At 44.2% G+C, this 17,312-nt stretch overlaps 1 protein-coding gene across 1 annotated transcript; it reads right to left on the bottom strand.

Moving 5' to 3' along the window:
• Window positions 1-2,882: 2,882 nt before the first annotated feature.
• On the bottom strand, window positions 2,883-15,166 carry LOC147098489 (melanopsin-A-like). Its single transcript, XM_085970259.1, has 4 exons — window positions 15,059-15,166; window positions 10,382-10,543; window positions 10,053-10,160; window positions 2,883-7,701 (listed from the first exon to the last, which is right to left on the bottom strand). Exons 1-4 carry the CDS (start codon window positions 15,148-15,150, stop codon window positions 7,662-7,664), a joined length of 402 nt encoding a protein of 133 aa, XP_085826385.1. The 5' UTR covers window positions 15,151-15,166; the 3' UTR covers window positions 2,883-7,661.
• Between the last annotated feature and the right edge of the window lie 2,146 nt (window positions 15,167-17,312).

Raw genomic sequence — 17,312 nt, 5'->3', positions numbered from 1 at the left:
AAATGATTGAACATGTCGCGCGCTAAGTCTTGTAACACCCTTGATCTCTTTCAACTTTGCTCTTACCTATTTTGATACTATTTGCGATGCCATCCATTTTTTCTCCTTTATGCAGTCCACCTCAAATGTTCTCTCTCACTTGTCTGCCTATTGATGTATTGTACCTAACTCGTTCTATAGGTTCTCTCTGCCTCTTCAGACTCAACTCTCCGTTCCTCAGCTTGGTGTCAGCTGCACATTTCTATCAAGCTTCTGAATTAAAGCCACTGATGTAAATTGGAAACCAGAGGAGCCCCAACAGTGATCTGTGGTGTGTTCTTCTCAGCCCTTCCCACCCCCACCACCACCACCATCGCCTAACAAATGCTCTCTGCTTCCTACCCCTTGGACAATTTCTCTGCCATTCACAGAGTTGTGGCAGATGATGCTTCCTGCTACATATACAATTAAAGTATGACACATTTATTTAAAGCAGTATATGCGCTTAGATGAGAGTTTATAATTATAGAGTTTAATTTGGAGATTATGGGGGTTATTGATCGAGTTTGCACTATCGGTGGGGAGCCTTGCCCGTGGACGCACATGTTGGGAAATTGCAAGCACATGGACCATGACTTTCTGTCCATTGACAGGAATTGATAGAATGCATCTGTAATATCTCAATATATTCACCTCTCCGTGGCAACACAAACTAGAAAGGGGCCCCTTTAATACCAGTTTACGGTTTTGGTTTGAAAACTTTTTTAATATGCTTATTTTTTACCCTAAGTATTAAAGTTTTACATTTCAATTTCTTGTTGCTCAACTGTGTTTTTAAGTGGGCTTACAACAGCCAAGGTTCTAATTCTGCCATTACTGAACAGTGACTTCCGTCACCAAGTGCAGACAGTCTCACTCGTGATGCATTTTGCAATTAGATGGGCTTTGTATGAAGGAGAATGAGTTAATGTGATTTACATTCATTGCTACTATTGATCCATCAGTGGAATTAGCTGGAACAATTGACTGAACAGTTGTGAGTGTAAAATTGGTAAATGAGCGTGAAGGAGAGTGGGGTGGATAGAATTTCCCATCCCTCACAACCTGCCAGTGCATGAGTTAGCGAGCCCTAGTCATAAAGAAAGAACTTGCATTTCTATAGCGCCTTTCACAACCTAAAGATGTCCCAGAGTGCTTTACAGCCAATGAAGTACTTTCAAAGTGTCGTCACCATTGTAATGTAGGAAACACAGCAGCCAATTTGCACACAGCAAGCTCCCACAACCAGCAATGTGTTAATGACCGGATAATTTGTGTCTTTAGTGATGTTGGTTGAGGGATAAATATTGGCCAGGACACTGGGGAGAACCTCCTTGCTCTTCTTCGAATCGTATCATGGGATCATTTATATCCACCGGAGAGGGTAGACGGGACCTCAGTTTAATGTCTCATCCAAAAGATGGCACCTCTGACAGTTGCACTGAAGTGTCAGCCTAGATTTTGTGCTCAAGTCTTTGGAGTGAGACTTGGACCCACAGCCTTCTGACTCTGGTGAGAGTGCTACCCACTGAGACACGGCTAACACGAATAGCCTACGCTCTTTACTCTGGAACCCTTCAGCTGGGCTCAGTTCAACTGCTCTGTGGTGGTTGTACCTCCATCTGTGTGCAGTTCATAGTAATGAGGAGCTCCTGCTGCACCGTGTCCTGGTGCTCTCTTTACCATTGAGGGCCAAACACACTCTTGCACACTATCCAAATGCCTCTGTGTGCACAGCCCTGCTCCTGTCCTACTTTCACTTACTGTGGCCGTGCCCTCAGCTGTCTTCTCCCCACGCTCTGGAATTTCCTCCCTAAACCTCTCTGTCTCTCCACCTCGTGCTCTTCCTGTACGACCCTCCTTAAAACCCACCTCTTTGACCAAGCTTTTAGTCATCTGTCTTAATGTCTCCTTCTTTGGCTCGGTGTCACTTTTTGTCAGATTATGCTCCTGTGAAGCACTTTGGGATGCTTTCCTACATTGAAACCCTCATCCATGCCTTTGTTACCTCTAGACTTGACTATTACAACGCACTCCTGGCCGGCCTCCCACGTTTTACCCTCCATAAACTTGAGGTCATCCAAAACTCGGCTGCCCGTGTCCTAACTCGCACCAAGTCCTGTCCGCCCATCACCCCACCGCTGACCTACGTTGGCTCCCGGTTAAGCAACGCCTGGATTTTAAAATTCTCATCCTTGTTTTCAAATCCCTCCATGGACTCGCCCCTCCCTATCTCTGTAATCTCCTCCAGACCTACAATCCTCCGAGATATCTGCCCTCCTCTAATCCTGGCCTCTTGAGCATCCTCGATTTTAATCGCTCCACCATTGGTGGCCGTGCCTTAAGCTGCCTGGGCCCTAAGCTCTGGAATTCCCTGCCTAAACTTCTCCGCCTCTCTCTCCTCCTTTAAGATGCTCCTTAAAACCTACCACTTTAACAAGCTTTTGGCCATTTGCTCTAATATTTCCTTATGTGGCTCGGTGTCAAATTTTGTTTGATTACGCTCCTGTGAAGCGCCTTGGAACGTTTTACTACATTAAAGGCGCTATATAAATGCGAGTTGTTGTTGTTTCTCAATGGTCTATCCAATAACTATTGTACCCAACAAACTGATGTTGACATCACCCAACATTAAACAAACGCCAGATGGGTGATTATCAGAATTCTCCCTGTGTGGGAAACCTCACTTGGCGCGAATGCATTTTGGAAAATCAAGAACATTGCGTGAACTCAGACAATTGCCTTTAGACCTATCAAGTAACAATTTTAGAAAGACGATATTTTGATGCATCCTTCTGTTAGATGATGGGAGGTTCTTACTTATAAGTTACTCCTCAAAATAATAGGGGTCACAGCACTGAATGTCAGATGTTCACAGATTTATTAAGCATACAATAAGTATTATTGACAATAATTAAATATACACTTTACAACAGCGCTTACAACAAAACCTTGCGTGTTTTTTCTGGGAAATTCAAAACACATTACAGATCCAAGCTCGGTGTACTTGGTTGGCCAGTCCTTCAAATTCAAAAGCATCTGTCACAACATTTTCCCCCCTCACTGTGTTATGTGACAAACCACACATTTCTGCATTACCCAATACTCCCTTGTCAATAACTTTAGTGCTAACGAGTTCTTTTTTTTTTAGAACTCCCCGGCTTGGTTACACTGCCTAACTTTCCGGATCTATGGTATTTCTCAGGCAGGTGCTTATCTTCAGAGGGAGCATTTCAGCTTGCTCTGTGTCTATGCAATAACTTGTTATCAACTACAACTCTCTGACTGGAATATTTTTAAATTAGGTTTACTGACCGTTGATTGTCATTGCATCTATAATTAATAAAATAAAGCAAGCCCGTCTAATGATTACACTTTCATTCTTCTAACAGAGTCTCACTTAACAGGCGAAAGCTAAAAGTTAATATTCCTACATTACAATGGTGACTACACTTCAAAAACATTTCATTGACTGTAAAGCACTTTAGGACGTCCTGAGGTCATGAAAGGTGCTATACATATGCAAGTCTTTCCTCCATTTTACAATATAAAGAGAGACTTCAAGACCGTCTAATTAACCCTCTCCTTAAAAACAATGGTCTGGCGTTTTCGCTATATTGCACTGGCTTCCAGCACAATTCGCCCAAAATCGGACAAACCAGATTAAAGATCGAGGAAATTTAAACGCAAGTTACATCTAGTGCAAATCTAGCTTTCGCAATCTTTTGCGCTGGTTTAAAAAACCATCGTGCTGGAAGTCGGCCCCGCCCACAAAACTGGCCACGCCCCCCAGATCAAATTAATCCCCATGGCGAGTTTCCGCTAATTGTGCCCATTTCTGGATCTACGAGGAGGCTCTTAAAATGTAACTTTTTTTTTAGATGCATGGACACGAATAGGCATGTTTTAAAAGCTATTAAATAGTAAAAATATTTTATTTTACTAAGAAACTGACTGCTGTACACCAATGAAACTAGTAAATGGTTCTGTATAGTTTTTTTTTAAAGTCATTTTCAGTTATTTAAAATCAGGTTACTCACTGGTGGTGGACGAGACACTCTGATTAAAAATGCTTATTCTTTGTGATAAACCCATTTTCAGCTGTATTAATAAAACTGCTCCAGGTTACCGCTCTTAAATACATCAATACATTTTTTAATGCAAATTTTCTTTAAAAAAATGGCATTCTAAAACATTGCCAGATTGCGCCGGTTCATGGAAGATTTTGCGTTCGACAATATGCAAATGAGATTGAGCGGAACGTTGAGGAAAAAAATTCCATTCAGAAAACTAGTGTAATTGTGAGCGCAATTTGCGCCCAGATTGCCGATTTCGCCAAAAACGGAAACTCTACCCCATCTCTTTAAATGAAAATATCAGTGATCTGGTCAGAGGTGAAGCTGGAGACAGAAGTGACACGTGACAATGCACGGTTAATGATTGACCACTGAGCCCAATGCTGTGATATGATTCTGATTATTTAATTTTTTTTATTAGGATGTATTTTGTAGGATTTGTTTGGCCCGCTGGTGCTGAGATGGAAAGGACAGGAGATGTCCCCAAGTAGTGTTTCTGCCCCTGCATCTTTCTGCCTTCCCCACTGATTGTTGTCCAGACCCAACCCGGGGCAGGACACCAGCCACGCCTGTGAGAAAGACACGTATTATTTTTTTTAAAAAGCCTTCAACTGAGCCAACAACTTCTATCCTCTTTTAGAATGAGCCGTCCACTTTCCTGAACCCTGTGGTAACTCTTTAGTGCTGATACCAGGCGAGGAGAGAGAGTGAAGGGGGAAGGAGGGAAAGAGAGATGCTGGGGAGGGCGGGAGAGGGAGGAAGTGGGCAGGCAAGGGAGAGAAAGAGGGGAGGGTGTGAGAGAAAAGGGGAAAGGTGAGAGGGGAGACTTGAGGGAGAACAGAGAGAGTGAGGCAGAGAGACGGTATGGAGGGAGATAGAGAGGACAGGGAGCGAGGGTAGCGGAGAGAGGGAGATGGAAGGGGTGAGGTTGAAGGGATAATTACTAGTCCTAGCCCTTTTCGGGCTACCCCGGATCAGGCACATTCCCCAGACGTTCACCTTCAACTAAAGTTAGAGATAGCTGAATCCTATAAGATGCTTAATTGGGTCTAAAGGTGCAGACTATCTCTCCCTAAAGGAAAGGAACGACTTGAAGATGTTACCATCCTCCAGATAGCACTTTCAATAAGTTTAACTAGACTGTAACCTTCCGGATATTATGAGGGACCGGAACACTCCCCCAGAATTCCGACTTGGACCTATATCGTCATTCCTTTATCGTCGCAGAGTCAAAACCTTGGCATCCCTACCTAACTGCACTGTGGGGGCACCTTCACCACACGGACTGCAACGGTTCAAGAAGGAGGTTCACCACCACCTTCTCAAGGGCAATTAGGGATGGGCAATAAATGCCGGCCTTGGCAGTGACGCCCACATCCTGAGACTGAATTTTTTTTTAATGACGGTTAATAAATAACAAGATCCACAATTACACAACTGGTGATGGATTTATGTAAATGTTTTATCAATCATATTGAATGTAAAATCTTTTTGCCTCTGTGTAAAGTTTTACATGGAATAAAAATCTGAAACTCACATTGCAAGTGATGGCAGAAGAAACCAGCAATGTACGTCAAATTAAGCTTAGTTATCAAAGCAACTAACCCAAGCAATAAGGCTGCCTGAAATTGCCAATGTACCACTACAATGGCCCTAAATTTGCGGTCAGCAGCGAAGTGACGGCGATCACCGCGGACCTCGAAGAAAGCTGCCCACAAAGATCGCGCGATCTCTGTGCCGAAAACTTAAGCTTTCTCGATGTTAAATTGATTGTAGCGCTGTCAAAAGGGAATCCCCAGTGCAGAGCCGCTGTGATGTCATCAAGCTGTTTAAGCAGCCAATCACATTGAAGACTTCCCGCAGCCAGCAAACCAGGAAATAAAAAGCACTGATTTAATTCACTTTTTAATTTTTTTTTACAGAGAACGAAATAAAGATTGGGACATACACACGGGGCTAAGGTGGAAGCTGAAATATCAAACAAATTAAATTTTTAAAAAAATATTTTAAAAATCTAGTAATTTTCCATCATATATCAAATATAGCTTTTCAGGGCCCGAACGGTTGTTCTGCAGCCAATACGCCATTAAAATTCCAGGTACACCTATTCCATCAAGGCTTAACTTTTAATGGGGTGTTTAACAGCAATATTAGAGCGGACAAGCTTAAGTTTTTGTCCGTTCAACTGATTTCACTGATTGCCGGCTATGGGAGTCCACAGCGCAGCCTATGGTGGAGCAGGGAATGACTGATCGCAACTTCAGGATTTCCGCGTTTGATGCGCATGCGCTAAATCCTGAAGTTACGGTCAGTCTCAGAGGGATAATGACAGCGTACGCTGACAGCTCGCCATCATTACCACCGCAAAATCTGGGCCAATGCCTCTTTAATACAACAATAGGACAATGACAGGGACATACACCAAATACCGAAAAACAGCAACATGCAGTCTGCTTCAGGTTTATGGTAGTGCTGGGGGTTTACCAAGTCACTGTATCTTTCGCCCAATAGCTTGTACATTCAATGTGCCCCATATTGTGAGTCTTACATCACCAACACAGAGGCCTCTACATCTCAATATGCCCTGAAGTGACTGCTCTATAGATAAATGGGTAAAGACCTGCGTTAGAACAAGGGACAGAGGAATGTAACCCAAGTATTTGGCAAGTAGTAACACAAACACTAATTTCTGCATTAGTACCTTAGCCATTTGTGTAAGCTACATCTCACTCTTGGAAATGGTGAAAAATTGCCGCCTATTGTTCTCTTATGAATAATCACAAGAACATAAGAACATAAGAAATAGGAGCAGGAGTAGGCCAATCGGCCCCTCGAGCCTGCTCCGCCATTCAATAAGATCATGGCTGACCTGATTTTAGTAAAGCTCCCAAAAATCCCGTGACGCCATCTGTTGATGATCCAAAATACAGTTTCACCACCATCCATCGCTCTATGCCAACGTGTTGGGATTTAAAAGTTCCACATTCATACACGAGAAAAAACAGCACAGTTGCAAAACATTTTAGTTTCAAAATCATCAATGCTAGAGCAATATTGAAACAAACAAGTTCTTATAGGACAATAAGTCAGCTCAGCTACCCTACCGAGGCGTTACAGGTGTGTATCCGTGGTGTAGATCGCGAACTACACTGGTTCATTGATGTGTGTGTGTTCGTGACTGAGTCCCCAGAGTACAGGACACACTGAGGTGTACCAATGTGTAATGTACAAAAACACAAAACTTTGCTGGCGTGCTGTTGATGTAGGGAACGTGATACAGATTACACACAGGAACTGGGTCAGCTGTTTGGACACAACAGTTGAAGATAATGATTTGTCATTAAACCAATGAAGAGGGTAGCTCATAAACTGTCCAATTTTTAAGAAGATGACCACAAAGATACGACCTCACACATTTTGGGCAACTGGGCGCTTTCCTCATGGGAACATTTTGGAACATGTTTGTTATTTACAGTACATGCAGAACCAGCTCCATTCTTTATTCCTTTAACTAACAGAACGGGTTGTTATGTACCTTGGGAGGGAGTCTCCCATCATCTCTAGGACTCACTTCAACCATCGAGATGTTGTCCATGTCAGAAGATGTCTGAAAAGAAAGCAGTCCAGATTGTTGAAATTAAAAGATGCTGAGACCATGAACCTCAAGAGATTGCTGCTCCTCAGACTGCAGCAGTTCAAGAGGGCAGCTCACCACCACCTTCTCAAGGGCAATTAGGGATGGGCAATAAATGCTGGCCTTGCCAGCGACGCCCACATCCCATAAATGAATGAAGAAAAAATAAAATCAGCTGATCCTTCAATGCTTCATTGCAAATCAAGCGATGATCCAAATCAAACCTTAAAGTTTGTTCTCCTCCAAGAAGCTTTGATAAATCCTTCATTTGATCCCCATGCATTACATTTGTTTAGGCACAGCACCAAGACCCTGTCTAATAAATTTAACATACATTGTTAAAGATAACTGCTTCTGGGCTGTGTGTCGCAGCCTATTCTATACTTTTGTTTTCCCTCTCTCCGTCTCGAGTTCCTCGTGGCAAGCACCATGCAGCAGCTGAAAGGACAGGTCTGACAACTTACCCCGAGACCGTTATTACATATTCCAAAATGGCAGAAAGAAGCCTCATAGCAGTGAGCTGGGGTGGATTATTTCACCTTATTGATTTACTTTACTTATCTGATCTTTCCTTCTTTTTCCCAGTTATTTACATGACAATAAAAGATTCTCCCCACTTACTTCTCAGGGTGACTATCTCATTCTTTTTGAAGCGGTCAATGGTGCAGCGCTACCCAGGGAAGCGATCTCCACTGTTGAAGCTTCAGTGAATCGCACCTGAACAGGGCAGGTTTGATTGATTGACTGACTGACTGGCTGACTCTGGCCGGAATGTGAGGGCTCCGTGCCAAAGTGCCACATAAGCAATCCGCTCTGGCCCTGGTACAAATATTAGTCCCCGATTCCCATGGGGTCTGTTGCCAGAGTTATGGTAGGAAACTGGCAGAACCCCGGAGGAATTTCAGGGCCTATACAGCTTTGACATAAATCCAAAAGAACAAGTATACTTTTCAACATCGCAAGTTGAGTTATTCACCTGTTACAGCATCAGGCAGTACTTAAGTTTCTTGCACTGTTCACTAAGCTACAGAACTTCCAATAAGACCTCCCTTTACAAGTCTTACACTTCGGGTGTAATTCTGACTGGTTGATAGTGTAATACGGGCTGTATTGGATCAGCCACCCGTTGTACATCTCTCCTGAAAATTGGGAAAGATGCAGAACAGGCGTCTGATCTAATAGTGCCCGTTTTACACTATCGCCCAAATTCAGAATTACCCCCTTTATTACTCAACAACTCGGAGTCAAATACTCCTAGCAAGAGCTCCCTCTACAGGTCTCATAGTTCATCACACATTATTTCAGTCGAGGCTGAATGCAATTCGCAGGTAAAATTGAGTTACAGTTTACCCTCAATGAGTTGCATCTCATTATCCTTAGCTGTTGCTACTTAAAGCCAGCTCATTACCTTCTCAAAGATGCCCGAATCATTGCTTTTCAATTTTGATTTGTCCTTGGTGTTACTTGGCTCAGTTGTATCTCTGCTGAACTCACAGGAAACTTCTCTGCTGATGGGTCATGAACTCAGACTGGAAATATCAGCCTCGTTATCAGTCCAGCCCTAGAGCAGGAATGCAGCCAAATGTTGGGGACTGTACAAGATCTTGAGTATTGAGACCAACATTCTTTTAACGAGTGATAACTTTGTGTAAACTTTCTCTTCACAGCCACTAAATATTTTGGAAGTTACCTATTTAAGAGCAGCAGACAGGAGCGCGACAGACTGCAGTCAGTCAGGCATTCTTAATTTTACTCATGCCATCAAGGGAAAACAGCCTGTGAATGTTAGATGCTTTCCCAGAGGACGGAAATAAAGAGAAAATCACTTACGACATCAACACTTTCCATTTATGTAGCACCATTAATCTAAAACGAATCCCAGGACACTTCACAGAACTAACACAAAGACAACAGGTGCTGAGCCAGCGACGGGGCGATTAGGAGGGGTGATGAAGAGAGCTTGGTTGAAAACATAAGTTTTAAGAAGGTTCGTTAAGGAAGAGATAGAGATTTAGGGAGGGAATGGCAGAGGATAGGCCCGAGGTGGCTGAAGGACTGACTTTCAATGGTGAGACGAAGGGAGGGAGTCCGCAGAAGAGGCCAGGGTCAGAGGAGTTGAGTGTTTGGGATGGGGCGAAGGTTATAGAGCTGGAGGAAATTGCAGAGATAGGATGAGGTGAGGCTAAAGCAGATTTAAACTCACGTTCTCTGGATTATTAATTCAGGATTACTAGTCCAGTAACATAACCACTACACTACCGCACCTATTGGGCTCTGCTCCATCATCCCGACTGAATTACAAGGAACAATAGAAAAAACCTTACCTGTACTTGGGATGAGTGACAGCATAGATGATTGGACGGTGAATGGCAGAGGCCTCAGCAATCACAGCTGGGACAGAGTTCATGTAAGGTGTGAGGAAACTGGCGTACCTAGAAATACAGAGTGTAAATGAATATGCAGCAACACTCAAAGGTACAGAGAGCCGTCAAGGAGTCTCACTTCTCATTTGGGCCCTGACTCCAGATTTACAGTGCCAGTTAAGCATTGGTGCGGAGCTGAAATCACTTCAGATGGATACTACGGTTGTGGTGTAAACGCACCCAGAGTGTTCCAGCAATTAGTAGGAAAACACAATAGTAAGTGTACATACCCAGCAAAAGCAGTGAGGGCCACTGTGGAACATGGGGACCAGGAGATGACATAAAGCAGGATGATTATCAAAGCAATTTGGGCCATTTTCCACTCATGCTTTATCCTCTGAAATCGTTTCTGGGATTCCTTGTTGGTGTTTCCTCCAATTTTCTCTACATCCCTGTTGAAAATAAAAACTTGTTTTGTTTGAGTCAAATTCCACAAAGATCCAAAATGGGAACATTAGTGAAGAAGTGGGCAAATGATAAATGTGACCTGCATTAGCTTTATGTATTCATAGAAAGAAAGAAAGATTTGCATTTCTATAGCACCTTTCACAACCACCGGACGTCCCAAAGCGCCTTACAGCCAATGAAGTACTAGTTACTGTTGTAATGTAGGAAACGTGGCAGCCAATTTGCACACAGTAATGTGATAATGACCAGCTAATCTGTTTTAGTGATGTTGATTGAGGGATAAATATTGGCCAAGACACCGGGGATAACTCCCCTGCTCATCTTCCAAATAGTGCCGTGGGATCTTTTACGTCCACCCGAGATGGCAGACGGGACCTCGATGGCATAGTGGTTAGCACTGTTGCCTCACAGCGCCCAGGGACCCAGGTTCAAATCCGGCCTCGGGTGACTGTCTGTGTGGAGTTTGCACATTCTTCCCATGTTTGCGTGGGTTTCCTCCCACAGTCCAAAGATGTGCGGGTTAGGTTGATTGGCCATGATAAAAAAATTGACCCTTAGTGTTAGGGGGGATTAAATACGTGGGGTTACGGGGTTACGGGGATAGGGCTTGGGTGGGATGGCTGTCGGTGTAGGGGCCGGATGCTAGGGTTTGGATGATCAGCCATGATCTCGTTGACTGGCGGAGCAGGCTCGAAGGGCCGAATGGCCTACTCCTGCTCCTATCTTCTATGTTTCTATGTTTAACGTCTCATCTGAAAGACGGCACCTCCAACAGTGCGGCACTCCCTCAGCACTGCTCTGGAGTGTCAACCTAGATTTTTGTGCTCAAGTCTCTGGAGTGGAACTTGAACCCACAACCTTCTGATTCAAAGGCGAGAGTGCTGCCCACTGAGCCACGGTTGGACAGAATATGGCATTGTTGTAGTCCATATTGATGGTCACCTAGACACTACAGGGTAAATTTTGCAAGGCTCTATAGCGTTAACCACCCAAAATCAGGAGCACCACGAGTTGGGCCTCCAAACAATTGTCCATTCCGTGCTCCAGGAGCAGAGGGTTGTGAAATTTACCCTCATATATAAAGATTAATGAAGAAGGAGAGAATGAAATTTGTGCACCATATCTGCATGTGGTACCAATCTAGACTTCACACTGCCACACAAACCCCCCAAGTGACCTGAAAGTGGACCATGATAACTCGCAGTAGAAGTCAGTATGAATGAATGATCTGGACAATCCACACGGAATGTAATTTGAGTTCTTTATAAAGAAAAGGAACACACAGAGATGAGAGTTGGAAATTGAGTTGTAAACGAGTTGGAAGTCAAGGTAATGAGACTTAGAGTATTGGAATTGAATTAATAAGGGAGGAGTTGAATACAAAGAGTTGGTAAAGATAGACAAAGTTGGAGAAATTTAGAGGTTTAGACACTTTTTTATGAATAAAAGGATTTTTTTTTTAGATATAAGGTGAAACATTCAACAATCTAAACATTGGATGTCATTGGCCAAAGAAGATCAATATCACAAGGTGTGGTATAATTATTCCAAAAGTACTGCTGCATTTAACTAACATAATGGTCCAGAAATTCGGGTCGGGGGCTTCCCACGGGTGCAAGCCCCCGACCTGCACTTACCTTGCGCGCCGGCCGTTGAGCTGTGGGCCCGCGTGGAATTGCGATCCTGGGCCTCCTACAACTGCCGGCGCGCAGTGCTTGTGTATCCCAGGGGCGCAGTTAGTTTGATGCGTCCCCTGGGATCACGTGGGCCATGGAGAGCCAATGGTAGCAGGGAATGCTTCATTCATAAGTTTGACAGGAAGATCTGTCAAACCTATAAATACTATAAGCCCCAAAACATCACTAAAACTTCAAATAAATTTTAAAAAAACATCACATTTTTAAAATAAACCATAAATTACATGAAATAACTATTTTAAACAATAATTTAAATTTTTGAAAAAAATAATTACATTTTCTAACGGGGCTAAAAATAAACTTACCTTTCTTTAAAGTATTTAAAAATAATAAACCTGTGGAAAAAATGTTTTAATTTTAATTAATTCACCACTTACCTTGTTAAAAGCAGGCCTTGCGACTGCTTTTTACATGTCTAACTTCTGGAGACTTACCTTCCTGGAGAAACCGGCAAAAAAAACGTAAGTTCGATGCGCACGCGCCGCCTCTCCGGCGCACGCGTTCCACCTCTGAACCCCTTCTTTCAGGGGAACGGAAGTGCCGGTTTCCCGCGCATGCGCACAGTGCATGCACAAAACCGGCACTTTCGTTGGGCCTACGCGTGAGTACCCCGTGCGTACTCACGCATTGGGACCCGAATTTCTGGGCCAATGACTGGAAACAAGAAACAATGATGACAGGAGAAAAAGGGGCAAAGAACTACTAGGCATAGGGGGAGATGCTTTGCTCCATTCCTGGACAAATACAGTATCCCCGCATTATAGGTCTTTCATATTTCCTTACCGCAGGAGAAAAATTGCGTCGTAAACATCTCCCAAGAAGGACGTCTCCCCCTACAACATAAGGGCCTGGAGTTTCCGCTCAGTTGTGCTGTTTTTATCAGCGCAATTCGCCCAAAATCGGGCAAACCAGCGCAAAAGATGGCGCAATTTTAAACATAAATTATGTTCAGCGCAAATCGAGTTTCCCCGATCTTTTGCACGGATTTTTAAAAATATTGTGTTGGAAGCTGGCCCCGCCCACAGCACTGGCCACGCCCCCCTGGATTAAATGAATCACCATGGCGAGTTTCCGCTAATTGCGCCCGTTTGCGGCCCTTCGAGGAGGCTCTAAAAATTAAGCTGTTTTTTTAGGCGTAAGGACACGAATAGGCAGGTCTTAAAAGCTTTTGAATATAATTTGTTTTTTAATTTACTAAGAAACTGACTATTGTACACCAATGTAACTAGTAAATGGTTCTGTATAGCTTTTTAAAGTCATTTTCAGTTATTTAAAATTGGTCTACTCACTGGTGGTGGACTGGACACTGATTAAAAATGCTTATTCTTTGTGATAAACCCATTTTCAGCTGTGTTAATCAAACTGCTCCAGGTTACCGCTCTTAAATATATCAAGGGACATTTTTTAAAGCAACATTTAAAAAAAAATTCTGTTCTAAAGCACTGCCCGATTGCGATGGTTCATGGCAGATTTTGCGTTTGGCGATATGCAAATGAGTTTGAGTGGAAACTTGAGAGAAAAAAAACACTTCTGAAAACGAGCGCAATTTCGGGTGCAATTTGTGCCCGATTCGGCAATTGCCCCCAAAGCGGAAACTCCAGGCCAAGTCCTGCACTTCTCGGTCCTGTATGCTAAGGGCCTTCCCCATCCCTTCTCAAATGTACTGGTAGAGGCTTACGGTGACAAAAATTATATTCTTTGTTTAGGTTTCCGTTTGGTGGCTGCCCCTGTAAATCCAGTCACTGTGCCTAATAGAGAGTTTAACATCTAAAGCTATCAAATCAATCCCAATACAGTGTTGCAAGTTTGGTTGGTTACAGGGTTGTGAGAGCACACTACATAACTCAAGTGTGAACAATGTTATGTGACTGGTTCAGTTTGTAGTTGACTGAACGTTCCTTTTTACATTTTAGGGGTCAGATATTCAAAATCCAGGATGACCTGGTAATTTTTTTCTCTCTTCCACATGGCAGCTGTCTCGCCTTCTGCCAGCGCCATTTACACTTCATCTAGAGCCATCTTTTGTTTCTTAACTTGTCCCATTACCATCTCCTTTTGCCTTGCACTCTTAATGTCTCTTAATCTCTCCTGCCTTCCATCCTATCACAGACCTTCCCTTTTGTTCTTTCCTCCCCTCCCCCCTTTCCCTGCCCCCCACACTTGCTTAAAAACCTGCTCCATCTCCAGCTTTTTCCAGTTCTGACGAAGGGTCATCGATCTGAAACGTTAACTCTGTTTCTCTCTCCACAGATGCTGCCTGACCTGCTGAGTATTTCCAACATTTGCTGTTTTTATTTTATGTCCAGGTAATCAGGTAATTCTTTATCAGGATATTGAAAGACTGACTGCACTGTTTAAATTGGGATAGAGAGGGGATAGCTCAGTGAGTTTGAACTTCAAACAATTAAAACTTGAATGAACAAGGAATGGAGTGAGTTAAGCGTGGAGTTGCAAAAATTTGAAAATTAAGTTTCAACGATTTGAGAGCAGAGTTATTGAGTTGGAGGCCCAGCTGCAGAAAGTTGATGGAAATTTGAAGTTTATGTTTATCAAAGTTAGGCACAATCAGAAGTTAGGTTGGAGAAGCTGCAAATTGAATTTTACGGGATTCGGAAACTGTGCTGGTCATGGGCATTCCAGAGGGAACAGAGAGGGTACAGATTCCCAAGAATAAACCCTGGAGTTGTTGAAGAGTGAAATGCTAAGAATGACAGCTAGCATTGCATTAACACTCTCCCAACGTGCACTGAATACACAGGAAGAAGCTGCTCGTTATGGGGCTCAATCGCATGCTGACCTCACCTGTTGGTGGACAGAATGGCACGGAAGATGAAGATGTAGCAGATGATGATAATTCCCAAAGGAATGAAGACGACAAAGCAGAAGAGCAGCATGGTGTAAGCCCGGACAGATGGGTGAATGTCATGTAGTCCCAGGTACAGGAGATCATCAATCCTTCAGGCACCTAGACACAACAAGCAAGTAGACACTGTGGCCTAGAAATTCAGTGGGCCTTGCGCCCACTTAGCGCCTAAAGAGGTCTTTTGCGCCAGCGGGGTGGTAGCGCTGAAATTGAGTGCAGCGCTATTGGCGGCGGTAGCCGTTAGCGCTGTGCCGGGACCGATGACGTCATCGGTGTGCACGGTGGCCCGGAACGCCCCGAAACCGCGCCGATCCCCATATTTATTTGCGCCCGCCTCCTCCGAAGCGGGCGCAAACAGCGAACAGAAAACGGGGCCGTCCTGCTGCCATAGTGGGGCGCTTTAAAGCTGAAGGTGCGGCCGGCCGCTTTTTCGACGGCCGCCTGCCCGCACCTCCTTCCCCGGCCTCCTCCACCCCCCCCGCGGCATTGCCGGCTGGTTTCCGTGGAGCCCGGCACTTCTCCGTTGTGCCGGGCTCTTTTGCCGGCACTCGCGATCGGGGCTCTGGCCGTTGCAGGCACCTCCCCCTTAAGAGAAGGGGGAGGCCTGCAGTACCGCAGCCTGCCGCACCGCATCGGGTGGCGCTGCGGCAACTAGCGCGCCGATATTCAGTTGCAGCGCCCCAAACGGAGGCGGGCACACCCTGGTATAGCGCCCGCTTCCGAATTGGGGCGCAGAAGACGAATATATGGCGTGCGCTAATGCCTCCCCGCCCAGCGCTAACTTTTGGGCGCGAGCGAGCTGCCCGCGCCCAAGTGAATTTCTAGGCCTGTGAGTAATCTGTCTTTCAGGCAAACATCGAAATGATGGCGCTGCCATTTTGAGGCATCGTTATGCTGATCAGTAATGTAGGTGTTGCTGTGCATCGAGCAGCCAGTATCATATACACATTGCGTACGGCACCAGCTTTAGAGCAGCCAAAGCCAACCATCGCCTAGCTACAGGAATTCCCGTGTTTTACAGGAAAGACCATGCAAGTTGGATTTATGAAGAAAAATTACAAAAACTGGGGAACCATCTCAGTTTAGAGCTTTTGTTTTTGTCCGATTCCAAAATTATTTACTCCTTCTTCTAAATGTAAAATGCTGCCACAACCTCCACACAAGTGATGTTCACAGGCTGATGAAAGAGTTTATCAATTCACTGTTTAGCAAATTAGAATGATAGAAATGTCACTTCTATAGGACACTCTTACTCTTCTTGGTGCGAGTTCACTTATGGCTGTACTGAAGAAAACAGAAAAATGATCAAGGAGTGTGAAAATAACCAGGCTAAAGTGTTTAATACAGGGGACAATCCCAGTTATGATCTTGAAGCATTCAGAACATTGCTGTGGTGTTGAGGCCATCAAAAATTGCTCCATCTTTCTCTATTTTATATCGCACAGTCAATGAAGCACTTTTTATGAAATGTAGTCACTTTTGAAATGTAGGGAAATGTGGCAGCCAGTTTGAACACAGCAATGTCACACAAGCAACAATGAGATAAATGACCAGATATTCTGTTTTGGTGATGTTGGTTGAGGGATAAATGTTGACCAGGGCACTGAGAGAACTCCCCTGCTCTTTAAATAATGCCTTGGGAGATTTTATGTCCACCTGAGAGGGCAGACGGGGCTCTCTGTTTAACATAAGATGACCCTCAGTTTTGCCTCCTCGTCTCCAACTTTGATCCCATCGCTGTTGCCTTGCCTTCCAACTTTTTGTTTGACACAAAGCTCTGGAGGAGTTGTAACTTCTTCCAGCCTAATGTCTGTAAAACCAAAGGCATCCATTTTGACTTCAGGCAGCACCTCCATGACACCGGCCTAGACTCCATCGACCTTCGTGGCTGCCACTTCATGCTTAGCCTGGAGTGCAAAACCTTGTCATCCTTCTCGAGTCGGAGTTAAGCATCCTACCCACATCCAATCTGCTCCCAAGACTGCTCTTTAACATCTCTGTACAACAACAACTTGTATTTATATAGCACCTTTAACGTAGTAAAACATCCCAAGCCGCTGCACAGGAGTATTTTAAGACTAAAAAATTTGACACCGAGCCACCCTAAGGAGAAATTAGGGCAGGTGACCAAAAGCTTGGTCAAAGAGGTAAGTTTTAAGGAGCGTCTTAAAGGAGGAAAGAGAGGTAGCGAGG

The sequence above is a fragment of the Somniosus microcephalus genome, chromosome 29, assembly GCF_052327205.1.
Source record: "Somniosus microcephalus isolate GS21.2 chromosome 29, FLI_Smic_1.0, whole genome shotgun sequence".
Taxonomy (NCBI): domain Eukaryota; kingdom Metazoa; phylum Chordata; class Chondrichthyes; order Squaliformes; family Somniosidae; genus Somniosus; species Somniosus microcephalus.
The sequence above is the reverse complement of the archived record's forward strand: the minus strand, read 5'-3'. Positions and strand labels throughout refer to the sequence as shown.

Excerpts from the sequence above, each read along its gene's own strand:
- LOC147098489 (XM_085970259.1), bottom strand. The coding sequence starts at position 15,150 with ATGCTGCTCTTCTGCTTTGTCGTCTTCATTCCTTTGGGAATTATCATC. Across the intron at positions 10,544-15,058 it reads GCCATTCTGTCCACCAACAG|GGATGTAGAGAAAATTGGAG; the intron begins GTGAGGTCAGCA and ends TATTTTCAACAG. Across the intron at positions 10,161-10,381 it reads GCCCTCACTGCTTTTGCTGG|GTACGCCAGTTTCCTCACAC; the intron begins GTATGTACACTT and ends CTGTATTTCTAG.